Source organism: Rhinopithecus roxellana, chromosome 14 (assembly GCF_007565055.1).
Source record: "Rhinopithecus roxellana isolate Shanxi Qingling chromosome 14, ASM756505v1, whole genome shotgun sequence".
NCBI classification, from domain to species: domain Eukaryota; kingdom Metazoa; phylum Chordata; class Mammalia; order Primates; family Cercopithecidae; genus Rhinopithecus; species Rhinopithecus roxellana.
This window is the reverse complement of record NC_044562.1, coordinates 18,205,986-18,222,631: the sequence shown is the minus strand read 5'-3', so window position 1 is coordinate 18,222,631 and position 16,646 is coordinate 18,205,986. Positions and strand designations below refer to the sequence as shown.

The window sequence follows — 16,646 nt, the reverse complement described above, 5'->3', positions numbered from 1 at the left end:
AATTACAGATTTGAGTTGATTTGTGTTAATAATTGCTATCATTCATAACAGTAGTCTTTTTTTAATGCCTTTTTAATAAATAAATGTTTTAATTAAATATCTGAAAAACCTAAAATGTCAATTAATTAAATGCAAGTCAGCTTCTATACAATTGTATATAAATTATATTCAGTGTAGGATTTCGGTTCACTTTAGTATTTCTAAAAGAAAGTAAGGTAGGACCTCCAAACTCAGTGCCTGGGCCCTAAGAACTATGAAGGGCTTGAAACAGCCTTTCTGGAGAAGTTGGAAATTCGGGTTTTAATGTGAAATATTCCCATCTTAAATGTTGACAACTTACTTTGAATTTTTGTAAAGGATGTAGGCCAAACAAAATCTGCTACGGGCCAGATTCAGCCCTTGGTCCAATAGTTTATGAATTTTATTTTATCGGTTTGAATTACTGAAATAGTTTTCTTGCTGGTTTTTCCACCTTCATGCTATTTAACCTGTCTTATTCACAGGTAGCTCCTTAAACTTTCTAAATCATCATTCCATTCGTCTGCAAAATAAAATGCAAATTGCTAACCCTGACATTCAAGACACTGTATCATTTTGCTCTTAATTGCCTTTCCACTTTTATTTTTTATTACATGTGCTACAGAAAAATTGACGGTTCAAATTAGACAAGCCAGGTGAATTCCAATCTCTAGACCTTTGCTGACTTACTTTCCTTACCCTGATGCCTATATTCCTCTTCTTCATTTGTCCAATTCTTCCAATACTTTCAAACTCACTTTTTATGTCTGCATTCTCTGTGAATTCGTCTCCTGACCACTGTTACCTGTTTGTGATATTTTTTCCTCCTTAGCATTCATATCTTAGGTAGTTTATGCCGCTTTGCCACTTTTATTTATATAATATATAATTATATATTATTTTATATTATGTATTATATATTATGTATAATATATATAATATAATATATTATATAAATAATATATATTATATAATATATAGTTATATATTATGTAATTATAATATATAAATGATATATAATGTATTTCATGTATTATATATTATAATATATTTTATATATAATACATATTTTATATCTAATATATATCATATATATTTTGTTTTGTTTTGTTTTTCTTGAGATGGAGTCTCGCTCTCTCACCCAGGCTGGAGTGTAGTGGTGCAATCTTGTCTCACTGCAACCTCTGCCTCCCAGGTTCAAAGGATTCTCCTGCCTCAGCCTCCCAGGTAGCTGAGATTACAGGTGCCCACCACCATGCCTGGCTAATTTTTGTATTTTTAGTAGAGAGGAAGTTTCACATGTTGACCCTCTGGTCTTAAACTGCTGACCTCAAGTGATCTGCCCACCTGGGCCTCCCAAAGTGTTGGGATTACAGGCGTGAGTCACCACGCCCGCCTTTAATGCACACTCTTTTTTTTTTTTTTTTTTTTTTTTTTTTTTTTTTTTTTTTTTTTTTTTTTTTTTGAGACGGAGTCTCGCTCTGTCGCCCAGGCTGGAGTGCAGTGGCCGGATCTCAGCTCACGGCAAGCTCCGCCTCCCGGGTTCACGCCATTCTCCTGCCTCAGCCTCCCGAGTAGCTGGGACTACAGGCGCCGCCATCTCGCCCGGCTAGTTTTTTGTATTTTTTAAGTGGAGACGGGGTTTCACTGTGTTAGCCAGGATGGTCTCGACCCCCTGACCTTGTGATCCGCCCGCCTCGGCCTCCCAAAGTGCTGGGATTACAGGCTTGAGCCACCGCGCCCGGCCAATGCACACTCTTACGTGTGTTGGTTTTGTCTCAGTAAATGTTTGGTGATGGTGAAAAATCTAGAGCTGTATATGCTGCTTCAAAGGCTAGGAAAGAGCCTAGTTTCTTTTTTTTTCTTTTTTTTTTATAATTTCAACTTTTATCTTAGATTCTGGGGGTACATGTGCAGGTTTGTTACATGGGTATATAGTGTGATGCTAAAGTTTGTGGGACAATTGATCCCGTCACCCAAATATTAAGCATAGTACCCAATAGTTTTTCAACCCAGCACCCTTCCCTCCTCCCTCCAGTTCCCAGTGTTTGTTGTTGCCTTCTTTGTGTCTGTGAATACCTAGTGTTTAGCTCTCACTTATAAGTGAGAACATGCAGTATTTGGTTTTCTGTTCCTGCCTTAATTCACTTAGGATAATGGCCTCCATCTGCATCCATGTTGCTGCAAAAAACATGATTTCATTCTTCATGGCTGCAAAAATATCTTTTTATTAAAGTTTAATATACATTCAAAAACATGCACAAAATAATTAGCCTACAGCTTGATGAATTTTCACAGCTGCATACATCTGTGTAACCAGTACCCAATTCAAGATCATAACATTGCCAGCCTTCCAGAAGCTCTCCTTACATTCTCTTCTAGTTATTACCCCAGTCCTGCTGCTCCTCAAGGATAGCCACTGTGCCAGCCAGGGTCGTCTTTTAAAAGATTGGGTCTGGTATACCATTAGTCAAGTTTGTCCTATTTTTTATCTTGTTGCAAATATGGAGAGAATGAAAAATAATTTCTCTTCTTATCAATACAGAAATAATTGCTAAAGCAAAAATGCGAAAGTCAGAATTTCTTCATTATCAAGGCTTATTTATGAGTTTATTATTCAACTAAAGTAATACTGGGGGATTTAAATCTTTCATGTAACTTAGGAAATGTCCAGGAGTTTCTATAAATGACTTTTGTCTTCTGAACAAAATGCAAAATGACCAAGAAATAGGAAAATAGATATTAAGCAGTGTGCTATCCCCTACATGGCTGTTCTTGCCATGGAGGAGGTACCAGAGAATAACTGGAATCCAGACCTATGGTTGAGTACTCACTTATACTGAGAAAGGAGTCCCCTTTCTGTACATATATTCTCTCAATATTGAAGATCAGATTTCTTCTATTCAGTAATTAGAACTCTGTGAAAGATTTTTTTTTTTTTTTTTGAGACTGAGTTTTGCTCTGTCACCCAGGCTGGAGTGCAGTGGCATGATCTTGGCTCACTGCAACCTCCACCTCTTGGGTTCAAGCAATTCTCCTGCCTCAGCCTCCCAAGTAGCTGGGATTACAGGTGTGCATCACCATGCCCGGCTAATTTTTATATTTTTACTAGAGATGGGGTTTCACCATGTTGGTCAGGCTGGTCTGGAACTCCTAACCTTGTGATCCACCCACCTCAGCCTCCCAAAGTGCTAGGGTTACAGGCCTGAGCCACCGCACCCAGCTCTGTGAAATATTTTTAATTCTGCAATTTATGTTTTAAATGCCCATTGTTACCTATAACTTTTTCAGAAACGACTTGGTTAAAACTCTTCTGTCTTAACTTAAAATGTTACCTATAACACTGGCTTCGCTTTCTGTTTATCAGGACCCCTGAACAATGCCCGAGTGTTGTCTCTTTGTTGTCAGAGAGTTACAACCCTCATGTGCGCTACGGAGCTGCAATGGCCTTGGGGATCTGCTGTGCTGGTACAGGAAACAAGGTAAAGCCCACAACCAATGGGGTCAGTTCTTTCTTGGCACCAGACTGTTTTCCCTCACCGCAGAATTTATGTAGCAGCTGTAAAAATACAAGTGCAGTATGATCTGTAAGACTGAACTTGCCGTACAAAGCTTCCCAGTACTCCCTCATTCTGTGATGCTGGATTGCCCAAAACTGCTTAAGAATAAATCATCACATTACATGGATAGCTGTAACTGAAACAATGCTTTTGGATTTCTTTTTGAAATCATTGATTTCTGGGTTTTTTGTTTTTTGTTTTTGTTTTTGTTTGTTTGTTTTGAAACAGAGTTTCACTCTTGTCATCCAGGCTGGAGTGCAGTGGCGCAAGCTCACCATGTTGGCCAGGCTGGTCTCAATCTCCTGACATCAGGTGATCCACCTAACTTGGCCTCCCACAGTGCTGCGATTATAGGCATGAGCCACCGCACCAGGCTTTTTTTTTTTTTTTTTTTTTTTTCTTACTTTTTTTTGAGTCTTGCTCTGTTGCTTGGGCTGAAATGCAGTGGCAGGAACACTGCCCACTGCCAAGACACTCAGCTAATTTTTTTATTTTTCATGGAGAAGGGGTCTCACTATGTTGCCCAGGCTGATCTCAGACTCCTGGGATCAAGTGATCCTCCTGCCTCAGCCTCCCACAGTGCTGAGATTACAGGCATGAGCCACTGTGCCTGGCCCATTGATTTCTTTAAAAAAAAGAAAAAACGAAGAAAATAAAATAGTTTTTGTTGTTGTTGTTAAATAACTACTCAGGTTATTTTATATGATTATTTTACATGTTTAATTTGTATAATTAGTGTTCTAGAAAACAAGGTTCTCATCCGAAGCCACCAAAATCAGCTGATTTGATAACTTTTCTGTTTTAAGCAAATCACCGATGTGCTATTTACCTGTTTTCTCATATCTAACCTTAATAGGTAACCTGGTATTTGTTAAGGCCTCAAAAGTTCCAAAAAAAGAGTTGAATGGGGCAAGGTGATGATTTGAAAACATAATTGATCATGAGATTCATAAAGAAATGTGCTCTTGCATAAATAACACGTATTCATAATTCACAGCAATGACATAATCATGACACTTGCCTCTCATAGCACATATGCACAAACCTTGACCACCTCCCAGAAGTGAACACCTTTTAACAAAGTGTGTATGTATAAGACTGAGAGCAAGGCTATGCTCCCAGTGCCTTTCCATCAGAGAGAAAGGAGTCTCTTTTTTATCATCTGTTGTCCAAACTCAACACAAAACATAGTTGTAAGTTTATGGACTGATTCCAGGAATCTAAAAATTTTAATTTCCTTGAATTTTTTTCCAATAAAGAGTATTGGTGTTGTGGGCCGGGCACTGTGGCTCACACCTGTAATCCCAGCACTTTGGGAGGCTGGGGCGGGCAGATCACGAGGTCAGGAGTTTGAGACTAGCCTGACCAACATGGTGAAACCTCGTCTCTACTAAAAATACAAAAATTAGCCGGAGGCCGGGCGCAGTGGCTCAAGCCTGTAATCCCAGCACTTTAGGAGGCCGAGACGGGCGGATCACGAGGTCGGGAGATCGAGACCATCCTGGCTAACACGGTGAAACCCCGTCTCTACTAAAAACTACAAAAAACTAGCCGGGCGAGGTGGTGGCGCCTGTAGTCCCAGCTACTCGGGAGGCTGAGGCAGGAGAATGGCGTGAACCCGGGAGGCGGAGCTTGCAGTGAGCTGAGATCCGGCCACAACACTCCAGCCTGGGTGACAGAGCAAGACTCCGTCTCAATAAAAAAAAAAAAAAAAAAAAATTAGCCGGGCGTGGTGGCACACGCCTGTAACCCCAGCTACTCATGAGGCTGAGGCAGGAGAATTGCTTGAACCCAGGAGGCAGAGGTTGCAGTGAGCCAGAATCCTGCCATTGCACTCCAGCCTGGGTGACAGAGCAAGACTGCATCTCAAAAAATAAATAAATAAGTAAATAAAAGAGTATTGGTGTTGTGTACAAATGAGTTTTTCTGGTCACATAAAACATTATTGAGGCTGGGAATAAAAATAGCTATTTTTGGCCAGGCACAGTGGCTCACGCCTATAATCACAGCACTTTGGGAGGCCCAGGCAGTTGGATCACCTGAGGTCAGGAGTTCAAGACCAGCCTGGGCAACATGGCAAAACCCCAACTCTACTAAAAATACAAAAATTAGCTGGGCGTGGTGGCACGCACCTGTAATCCCAGCTACTTAGGAGGCTGAGGCAGGAGAATTGCTTGAACCCGGGAGGTGGAGGTTCCAGTGAGCCAAGATCATGCCCTTGCACTTCTGCCTGGGGGACAAGGGTAAAACTCTATCTCAAATAAAAAGGCCAGACATGGTGGCTTACTGCCTGTAATCCCAGCATTTTGGGAGACCGAGGCAGGTGGATCACCTGAGATCAGGAGTTTGAGACCAGCCTGGCTAACTTGGTGAAACCTCTTCTCTACTAAAAATACAAGAATTAACCAGCCGAGCATGGTGGCTCACACCTGTAATCCCAGCACTTTTGGGAGGCCGAGGCGGGTGGATCACCTGAAGTCAGGAGTTCGAGACCAGCCTGCCTAACATGGCGAGACCCCTGTCTCTACTAAAAATACAAAAAATTAGTATGGTGGCAGGCGCCTGTAATCCCAGCTACTCAGGAGGCTGAGGCAGGAGAATCACTTGAACCCAGGAGGCAGAGGTTACAGTGAGTGGAGATCGTGCCACTCCACTCCAGCCTGGGCAACAAGAATGAGACTGTCTCAAAAAAAAAAAAAAAAAAGCTATTTTTCACCTACACATAGCAACAATTGTGTGATAAAGAGACATCCCTCCTTTCCAGTATTTCATCCTATTCTGTCTGCTTACCCTGGTTTTCTTTTGCTGTTTTTTTCTTTTTCTTTTTTGAGACAGTGTCTCACTCTGTCACTGTCACCCAGGCTAGAGTACAATGGGGCTATTATAGCCCACTGCAGCCTCAATCTCCCAGGCTTAATCAGGCCTCCCAATTAGCTGGGACTGCAAACGCATGGCACCATGCCAGGCTAATTTTTTTTTTTTTTTTTTTTTAAGAGAGACTAGGTCTTGCTGTGTCGCCTGGGCTTTATTTTTCTTCATAGCACTTACAACCACCTGATATATTTTACACCTATTTATTGTTTGTCTTTGCCGAAATGTAAGATCACTGAGAATGTAATGTTCACTGCTGGAACCTAAAATTAAACCTTTGTTTGTTGTGTGAATGATGGATGGCAAGATCATTAAAGGATATGATGGTGACCAAGTTGGACATCATCTCTCTCATTACAGAGTTTTGTTTTTTATTTTTATGTTTATTTATTTATGTATTTATTTTGAGATAGAGTTTTACTCTGTTTCCCAGGCTGGGCTTCAGTGGTGCAGTCTCGGCTTACTGCAACCTCCGCCTCCCGGGTTCAAATGATTCTCCTGCCTCAGCTTCCTGAGTAGGTGGGATTACAGGCATGTGCCACCACACCCGGCTAATTTTCATATTTTTAGTAGAAGCGGAATTTCACCATGTTGGCCAGGCTGGTCTCGAGCTTCTGACCTCAGGTTGTCCACCCGCCTCAGCTTCCCAAAGTGCTGGGATTATAGGCATGAGCCACCGTGCCCGGCCAGTTTTTTTAAATGTTTTAATTTATTTTGGGGGAGAATTTCTTACATGAGAATGTATCTTCAATTTTACTAGAGATGTCATTGGGTATATCAAATGTAGTTATAGAAATTGGCCTTATTTTTTTCTACAACACAACTGTTCTGTAAACAAAGGAAGAATATAGTTGTATGTTTTACTAAGTATTTCCCCACTCGAGTCTTAAGTTGACATTCATGTCAGGCCTCATAAGTTAAATGTAAATTAGATTCTCTTTTCTTTTCAGATTATTCTGAACTTAATATGATATCTAGGAGCAAATGTTCTTTGAAACACAGCATCTGACAAGTTAATTGAATGAAAAAAATTTTTATTACTCATACTAAACAAGTCTGCTTTATTTCTAGATAATTTATGTGATCTAGGTATCAGTACTTATCTAACTGTGGATTGGGGCTTTGGTTTTTTTTTTGTTTTTTGTTTTTTGTTTTTTTTTTCTTAAAAACCTGAAACATCTGTTTATTCTAAAATATACCATTGGGGTTGTATTACATACCTCAAAGGCCAAGTTATTGTCTTTTACCTTCTAAGTTGGAAATTTGGTTATATTTTTATCATGACTACTTCATAAAGAATATTGACAATATGTTGGAAAAACACACTCCGTCTGCACAGTGTCATTACATTTTTTAGTAATGTAGGGAGAAAGGATACCCATATCTGCTGTGTGTATTATCTGTTAATAGCTCTCATTTTAATATATATATGTAAGCTTACATGTAGAGGAATCCAAAGTCACTTTCCAACAAAGGATTCGGTTTATTCTTTTCCTTGGTCTTAGAATGAAGGATACTTGAGAAACATCCTACCAAATTAAGAAATATCTGATAATCTTACAAGCCTATTACTCTTTTCCTCCCAGATTTATACCTACCTAAGGACCTTGTAAGGGATGTTGTGGTGTTTTTTGTTTGTTTTTCTTGTTGTTTTGTACTTTTTTTGTTTTAACTCTAATCTCATGACAGATTAAAGGAACGTTGTGGGTTTTGTTTTGTTTTGTTTTGTTTTGTTTGAGACAGTCTCGCTCAGTTGCCCAGGTTGGACTGCAGTGGCACGATCTTGGCTCACTGGAACCACCGCCTTCTGGGTTCAAGTGGTTCTCCTGCCTCAGCCTCCCCAGTAGCGGGGATTACAGGTGCCCGCCACCACGCCCAGCTGATTTTTGTATTTTTAGTAGAAACAGAGTTTCCCCATGTTGGTCAGGCTGGTCTCGAACTCCTGACCTCGTGATCCGCCCTCCTCGGCCTCCCAGAGTGCTGGGATTATAGGTGTGAGCCACCATTCCCGGCCAGGAACTTTGTGTTTTAAAGTGGCTCTTCCCAAAGGTCCTGCAGAGTGAGAATAGAAGTTATATGGGGCAAAAGAGTGTTTGGTCAAATACATTGGACAAATGCTGGTATAAACAATAGTTGAGTGGTTTATAATAAGGCATCCTAGAACCTTTGTTATGATGTGTACATTCCTAGAACCTTTGATACAGTGTATACATATATTTTGTATCTGCAAGAGGAGGTGATATATATACAGTATGCCTGAACTCTCAAACTTATTTAATAAAGGACTTCTTTTTTCATAGAACTGACATTCTGAAGAATAGGATATTGGGGAAATACTGATAAATATTTTGGAAAATCTCGTCACCTGTGGTCTTAGGAAGTGCAACCATGAAATCAATTCTAGTCTATTATTTCATTTGTTTTGCTATTCTAGCTAATAAAATCTTTTGTTTGGAAAATGTGAGGTTTTTTGTTTAAATTTTTTTGTCTTGATTTAATTTTTAAAATTAGGTCTTATAAAATCATCTGAGATGTTACTTTAATATTTGCTTTATTACTATTTTTATTTTTTCTTTTTTATGTTAGAGACAGGATCAACTATGTTGCCCAGGCTGGTCTTGAACTCTTGGGATCAAGCAATCCTCCCACCTTGCCTCTCAGAGTGTTGGGATTACAGGTGTAAGCCATCGCAACCAACCTTACGCTAATATTAGAAAGGGTTTATTTCCTTTTTTTGTTTGTTTTGAGACAGAGTTTCACTCTTGTTGCCCAGGCTAGTGGTGCTATCCTGGCTCACCACAACCTCTGCCTCTTGTGTTCAAGTGATTCTCCAGCCTCAGCCTCCCAAGTAGCTGGGACTACAGGCACCCGCCACCACGCCCAGCTAATTTTTTTTTTTTTTTTTTTTGTATTTTTAGTAGAGACAGGGTTTCACCATGTTGGCCAGGCTAGTCACGAACTCCTGACCTCAGATTATCTGCCCTCCTTGGCCTCCCAAAGTGCTGGGATTACAGGCATACACCACCACGCCCAGCTAATTTTTGTATTTTTAGTGGAGAAGGGGTTTTACCATGTTGGCCAGGCTGGTCTCAAACTCCTGGCCTCAATGAATCTGCCCACCTTGGCCTCCCAAAGTGCTGAGATTACAGGAATGAGCCACCACGCCCACCCAGCCTGACGGGAAGTTGGATTATACAAATTTTGGATTCAGACTGGCCTGGGTTTGCTATCAGTACTTACTCGACTTTGGGCAAGTTATTTAACCTTCCTCTCAGTTTATTTGTTTATAAAGATTGTTTTGTGCTGGTTTTTGTTTGTTTTAGGAGTAAGGGGGTTATATAGGATAATATATAAAATACCTACTACTGTGTCGAAAAGTAATAGGTGCTTATCAAATGTTAATCCCATTTCTCTTAATTTTTTATGACCTCTTACCTCAAGACAAGAGCACTCAGGTTCTAAAACTTCCTTTTTACTTACCCTCAGTTATACTGAAATTTAAGTAAAGCATAACCAGTTCTAAACTATTCCATTCACGTAGTTGTTAATTAACTTCTTACTACGCTATTGGATAAAAATATTGACTTAGAGTGACAGTAGATATAGTCGTGCATCATTTAAGAACAAGGATATGTTCTGAGAAATGGTGATTTCGCGATTGTACAAACATCATAGAGTATACTTTCAAAAACATAGATAGTTATGGTCTGTTGCTTCCAGAATACAAACCTGTACATCATGTTACTATACTGAATAGGCAGTTATAACACAGTGGTATTGCTGTATCTAAACATACAAAAGGTACGGTAAAAATACAGTATAAAAGATAAAAAATCATACAACTATATAGGGCACTTTGAATGGAACTTATAGGACTGGAACTTGCTCTAGGTGAGTCAGTGAGTAAGTGTTGAGTGAATGTGAGGGCCTAGGACACTATTGTCACTATAATAGACTTTATAAACACTGTATACTTTACTAAATGTATACATTTTTTCTCCAATAATTGATCTTACCTTATCTTTTTTTATAAATTTTTAATTATTTTTAATTTTTTGACTCTTGTAATAATACTTGGTTTAAAACACAAACCTGGGTGGACACAGTGGCTCACGCCTATAATCCCAGCACTTTGGGAGGCCAAGGTGGGTAGATCACCTGAGGTCAGGAAGTCGAGACCAGCCTGACCAACGTGGTGAAACCCATGTCTACTAAAAATACAAAAATTAACCGGGGTGGTGGCGTGCACCTGTAACCCCAGCTACTCTGGAAGCTGAGTCAAGAGAATTCCTTAAACCCAGAAGGCAGGGGTTGCAGTGAGCCAAGATCGCGCCATTACACTCCAGTCTGGGTGACAAGAGTGAAGCTCCATCTCAAAAAAACAAACAAAAAAATATTGTACCACTGTACAAAAATATGTTTTCTTTATTTTCTGGAAGGTTTTTTCTGTTTTCAAAATGATTTATTTGTTTTTATTTTTTAAACTTTTTTGTAAAAAACTAAGACACACACACACATTACACTAGGCCTGCACAGGGCCAGTATCATCAATAAGTCACTTAGGCAATAGGAATTTTTCAACTCCATTATAATGGGACTACCATCATATATGCAGTGTGTCGTTGCCCAGAATGTTGTTATATGGCATATGACTATAAATTGAAAATTCACCCATATCAACTTTATTTAAAAGTTGTGTTTGTTTTTTAAAATTCTTTCAGGAAGCCATTAATTTGCTAGAACCAATGACAAACGACCCCGTGAACTACGTGAGGCAAGGGGCACTCATAGCTTCAGCTCTCATCATGATCCAGCAGACTGAAATCACTTGTCCAAAGGTGAGCAAAGAAATTCCTTGGAAGAGAGATGGTTTGGCCTTTTCTTTAGTAACTTATCGTCTTTTTAGGACATTTTTTACTTCAATATGGTGAACACTGAAGTCACAGAAAGTAAAAGTAAAGAGAGCATTTTAGAGTATAAGAGAATGGAAAAACTTTAAATATGTTATGCTCTTTAAATGTGTTTTCTACAGACTTAATGGTCCCTTTGTTAATTTAAGTTTGTAACAATGCTTGAAAAATTAGAATTCTTGGGGTGTTAAAATCATAAAATGAACTCTTTTTTTGCCTTTCACTATCCTTTTAAAATGTATTCAGACCGGGCACAATGGCTCAAGCCTGTAATCCCAGCACTTTGGGAGGCCGAGACAGGCAGATCACGAGGTCAGGAGATCGAGACCATCCTGGCTAACATGGTGAAACTCCATCTCTACTAAAAAATACAAAAAAATTAGCCAGGCGAGGTGGCGGGCGCCTGTAGTCCCAGCTACTCGGGAGGCTGAGGCAGGAGAATGGTGTAAACCCAGGAGGCGGAGCTTGCAGTGAGCCGAGATCTGGCCACTGGGCGACAGAGCGAGACTCTGTCTCAAAAAAAAAAAATGTATTCAGTGGGGTAACTTTTTCCTCTGATAATACAGGATGCAAACTTAGGCAGTCCATGACTTCTTTGATCTATCCTTCTAAGGTAATTTTAAAAAAAGCCTGCAGTCACTTTGTATCATACATACAATCTTAGTTTAGAAATGAGTACATCCACATTCTCTTTTGGAATGTCATTGCCCTCCTAGGCGATCTTTTTGGGTGGAGTTCCAAATGGCTCCAAGACAGCTTTCTTTTCCACTTCACCCACATCTGCTCCACAGAAGCACTCTTACATTTTGCCCTTCTGGATAGGAATATAATAGGCTGTCAGTGCTAGTACCTCAGCTAATAGCTAATGCCTTGGTGCACAGGAGCCCCTGATCATATTGTGCACTCCAGGTGGACCCTCTGAAGCCCTTTTCTGTAAACTTGGAGTGAGGGGGAAAGACTCACAACCCAGCTTGCCTCAAAGAGATCCCCCTTCACATATCCTCCACAATCCACACCCACCTTGTGGGTGATTCCATAATAGTTTTGAGACACCTGTTTTGAAATTCTCTGATGAGCCAAGCACAGTGGTTCATTCCTATAATCCCAGTACTTTGGGAGGCTGAGGTGGGAGGATCACTTGAGCCCAGGAGTTCAAGGCTAACCTGGGCAACATAGGGGGAGGCCTCATCGCTACAAAGAATTGACAAAGAATTAGCTAGGTATGGTGGCATGCGTCTGTAGTCCCAGCTATTTGGGAGCTGAGTTGGGAGGATTACTTAAGCCCAGGAAGCTGAGGCTGCAGTGAGCCATAGTTGTGCCACTGCACTCCTTCCTGGGTGACAGAGCAAGACCCTGTCTCAAAAAATAAAATAAAATTCTCTCATGACAATCTCTCAGTCCTCAAGTTGTTAGTGTTTGATACCTCATGTATCTTGTCACTTCAGCCGAAACTTCTCATTCTACTAAGAAACAGAAAATGCATGTATCTTATTTTTAATACATGTATTAAATTAGCATGCTTGATATACTAAATAGACATGTATAACTTACACAACATTTTCAGATCTTCTAATTCTTAAAGCTATGGACTTTAGTATCCATTTATTAATTAATTCTGCTCATATAATGGGAAGTAGTCAAAAAATTGATAACAGAAAAAACCGTTGGCATTCTGTCTTATGCCTAATCGAACAAATATAGAATACCACCCTCATTTTCAGCAAAGTAGATTTGAGGAGGTAGAGAAAAGAAAAATTTCCAGAACTCATTGATTATTCATTCTAATTTTATTGAGCTTTGTTTAATAAATTTCAAGTTCTAAACAGTTGCTGTCATCTTTGCTTCGTTTATTTAGTGTTTCTCTTTCTGTCTCAAAATCATTTTCAGGACTTTCAAAAATTGTATTATTACAAAGATAGAATCTGACTTCTCGTCCTGTTTTTATAACGTTATTACTTAATATACTACATCTTCTAGAACATAAACATTTCCAAACACCACATTTCTTTTTGTTTTTAAATATAGCAGCTATCATGTGAGTAGCTTTTACATCTTTTATTTTTGCTTTTGATCTTCAACTGAACTTTTGGAGTTATCCACTGAGTACTGTCATTAAAGAAACAAATTTTGGTCATGGAATGCACCTCCTCTAACAGTAATACATAGACATTTATTCACTTTGACTCCATGTGTTGCTTTCATGTTACTTGTATTGTCAGCAAGACAAATGTTCTGTCTTCCCATCCTCTGCTGTAGGATTTCATTGATTTTACAATTATAATCTCTGTTCCAAAAGCAGCAGAGTCCTTTAGGAGTTGGATAATCATTCCAGGAACTGTTGTTGAACCAAGTCTTACCTGGTGCAGATACAAGGGGCACACTCCCATCTTCAGGTTGTACCAGAATCTTAGACACTGATTAAAATGTCAAAGTGAAGTCACAACTAGTAGCCTCTGCCATTAATATAACTGAGTAGATAAATGTAAATGTATATGCCACTGACTAAAAAAGCAAAATTGACACTGTGAAACTCAAAAATTCTTTCAGGAAACACTACTCTTTAGAGCGAAGTTGTTACTCAGCTTAAGAATTCTTAAAGTTGGCCGGGCGCAGTGGCTCAAGCCTGTAATCCCAGCACTTTGGGAGGCCGAGACGGGCGTATCACGAGGTCAGGGAATCGAACCCATCCTGGCTAACACGGTGAAACCCCGTCTCTACTAAAAAATATGAAAAACTAGCCGGGCGAGGTGGCGGGCGCCTGTAGTCCCAGCTACTCGGGAGGCTGAGGCAGGAGAATGGCGTGAACCTGCGAGGTGGAGCTTGCAGTGAACTGAGATCCGGCCACTGCACTCCAGCCTGGGCGACAGAGCGAGACTCTGTCTCAAAAAAAAAAAAAAAAAGAATTCTTAAAGTTAATTTAAGTGTTTTCTGTTATTAAGCAAGTGATAAAGAATTTCATAGACTACAGTTTATATCATCTTTCCTTTATCTGATAATTGCCAACAAGACAAAATTGACATTTTGGGGATGGTATACAGCATGTTGCCGAAAAGAAAAATCTGTTGAGAAACTCTGAAGAGGAGTAGATTCTCAAGGCTACAGAGTCTTAATTTCAAGGTTGCAAAACCAGTCCATGAAATAAAGTGGAAATGGCTCAAAAATAAAGATCAAATGTGAATTTCATCAATAATTATAAACCCCTCAAAGGAATTCAAAAGAGAAATTTCTCAGATATTTTGTGAAATTCACAGTGGAAATTTCCAAAGGAAATGTCTTATATAACCATTAATATATGTCACATCCCTAACACTTAGCTCCACACATTGCCCTCTTAGTTGAAGTATCTCCAGTACATCTTTGCTTTGTTTCTCTCAGTTTCTCGCTAGCTCATACTCACAAACATAAACCCAGGAACATGCACACATCCCTAGATCAAAGGTTCACACTTAACAAGGGTAATGTTCTTTTTTAGGTCCTTGGAGCTATTTTGCTCTAAGAACCCAACTCTCCTCTTTATTAAATTGTCTATCTTTTGTTATTCTTGTTAAATGAAATCCACCATTAAGATGAGCACAGTGGCTGAGGCAGGAGAATTGCTTGAGCCTGGGAGTTCAAGGCCACCCTGAACAACATCCCAAGACCCTATCTCTAAACAAACAAACAAACAAAAAGTCACCACTAACAGTTACTTGAACATGTACATATTAAGTATCATATATAAACTCACATCAAAATATTACACTGTAAGTATAGAATCTGATGTTCCTATTACCAATATTATTTGGCCTAAGGCCTGGTATAGGAAAGCTTCTCCTATCATTGACAAGTACCCTCTTTGGAAGTGGAATTAAAGCTCCTGCAGTTCTAAAATAAATCACAGTATGTATGATTTTATAGCATAGCACATTTGTAAGTAGTAGTCTATCTCTATTACCACTCTGTCGTTTTAAGATAGGGACTTGAACTCCTACAGTGTCAGTGGTAATAAAAAAGAAAAAGGCTATAAAAACTACCATAAGCAAATTAATGCTGATAAAATTGAGGAGGGAGCTGAAAACTCATTTGGAATCCTGATAATGGGAAAGTCATGAGAGCATCAACAAGAATATTTTGAAGGAAGAATAAAGATAATACTCATTTCACGCATATTCAGTTTGACATGACAGCATGTCAGTTGGAAACAACATGGGAGCATAGGAAAAAAATTAGAAGCTAAATACGGAGATTTGGGAACTGGCCATAAAAAAAATTATATAGGCCAGGCGCAGTGGCTCACGCCTGTAATCCCAACACTTTGGGAGGCCAAGGCGGGCGGATCACGAGGTCAGGAGTTCAAGACCAGCCTGGACAATGTAGTGAAACCCCGTCTCTACTAAAAATACAAAAAAAAAAAATTAGCTGGGCATGGTGGCGGGTGCCTGTAGTCTCAGCTACTTGGGAGGCTGAGGCAGGAGAATCACTTGAACTTGGGAGGCAGAGGTTGCAGTGAGCCGAAGTCACACCACTGCACTCCAGCCTGGGTGATACAGTGAGACTGTCTTAAGGGGAAAAAAAGCGTGTGTGTGTGTTTATAGCCCTTTATCTACCATTGCTCTGAAAATTCAAAAAGCTCTGAAAAAATCCAAAAAGCTCTGAAAATTCAAAGAGGTTGGTTGGTTTTTAAAGACTCATTTGGATGCAATTATTAATTCATTATCATTTATCCTACTTAGTATAAATATTCATATATTGTGCTACTTCAGAAATAATTTATTATGGGATATAATAATATATGGAGCAATACTACACTGGGCGTATTGTATATGTGGATATGCATCATGTTAGCCTTCTAAATTTCTGAATTCCAAAATACATCTCACCTCAAGAATTTCATAGAAGGAATTACAGACATATAGTTGAAGTCATAAGCGCAAATATAATTTCACAGAGAGAAAAAACACCTCCAGGCCGGGCGCAGTGGCTCACGTCTGTAATCCCAGCACTTTGGGAGGCTGAGGTGGACAGATCACAAGGTCAGGAGATCAAGATCATCCTGGCTAACATGGTGAAACCCCGTCTCTACTAAAAATAGAAAAAGTAGCCTGGCGTGATGGCGGGCGCCTGTAGTCCCAGTTACTCAGGAGGCTGAGTCAGGAGAATGGCGTGAACCCAGGAGGCAGAGCTTGCAGTGAGCCGAGATTGTGCCACTGCATTCCAGCCTGGGCAACAGAGCCAGACTCCATCTCAAAAAAGAAAAAGAAAAAACACCTCCAAAACTGATCCTTGATGTACAGCTACATTTCCATAA

The 16,646-nt window shown here is 39.6% G+C and overlaps 1 protein-coding gene across 1 annotated transcript in view; it reads left to right on the top strand.

The window, feature by feature from the left end:
• Window positions 1–16,646, top strand: part of PSMD1 (proteasome 26S subunit, non-ATPase 1) — a 123,919-nt gene that overhangs the window by 84,346 nt on the left and 22,927 nt on the right. Inside the window, exons 17-18 of the mRNA XM_010362001.2 lie at window positions 3,386–3,500; window positions 11,171–11,287. Of these exons, the coding sequence (XP_010360303.1) occupies window positions 3,386–3,500; window positions 11,171–11,287 (232 nt within the window). The remainder of the gene's footprint in view (window positions 1–3,385; window positions 3,501–11,170; window positions 11,288–16,646) is intronic.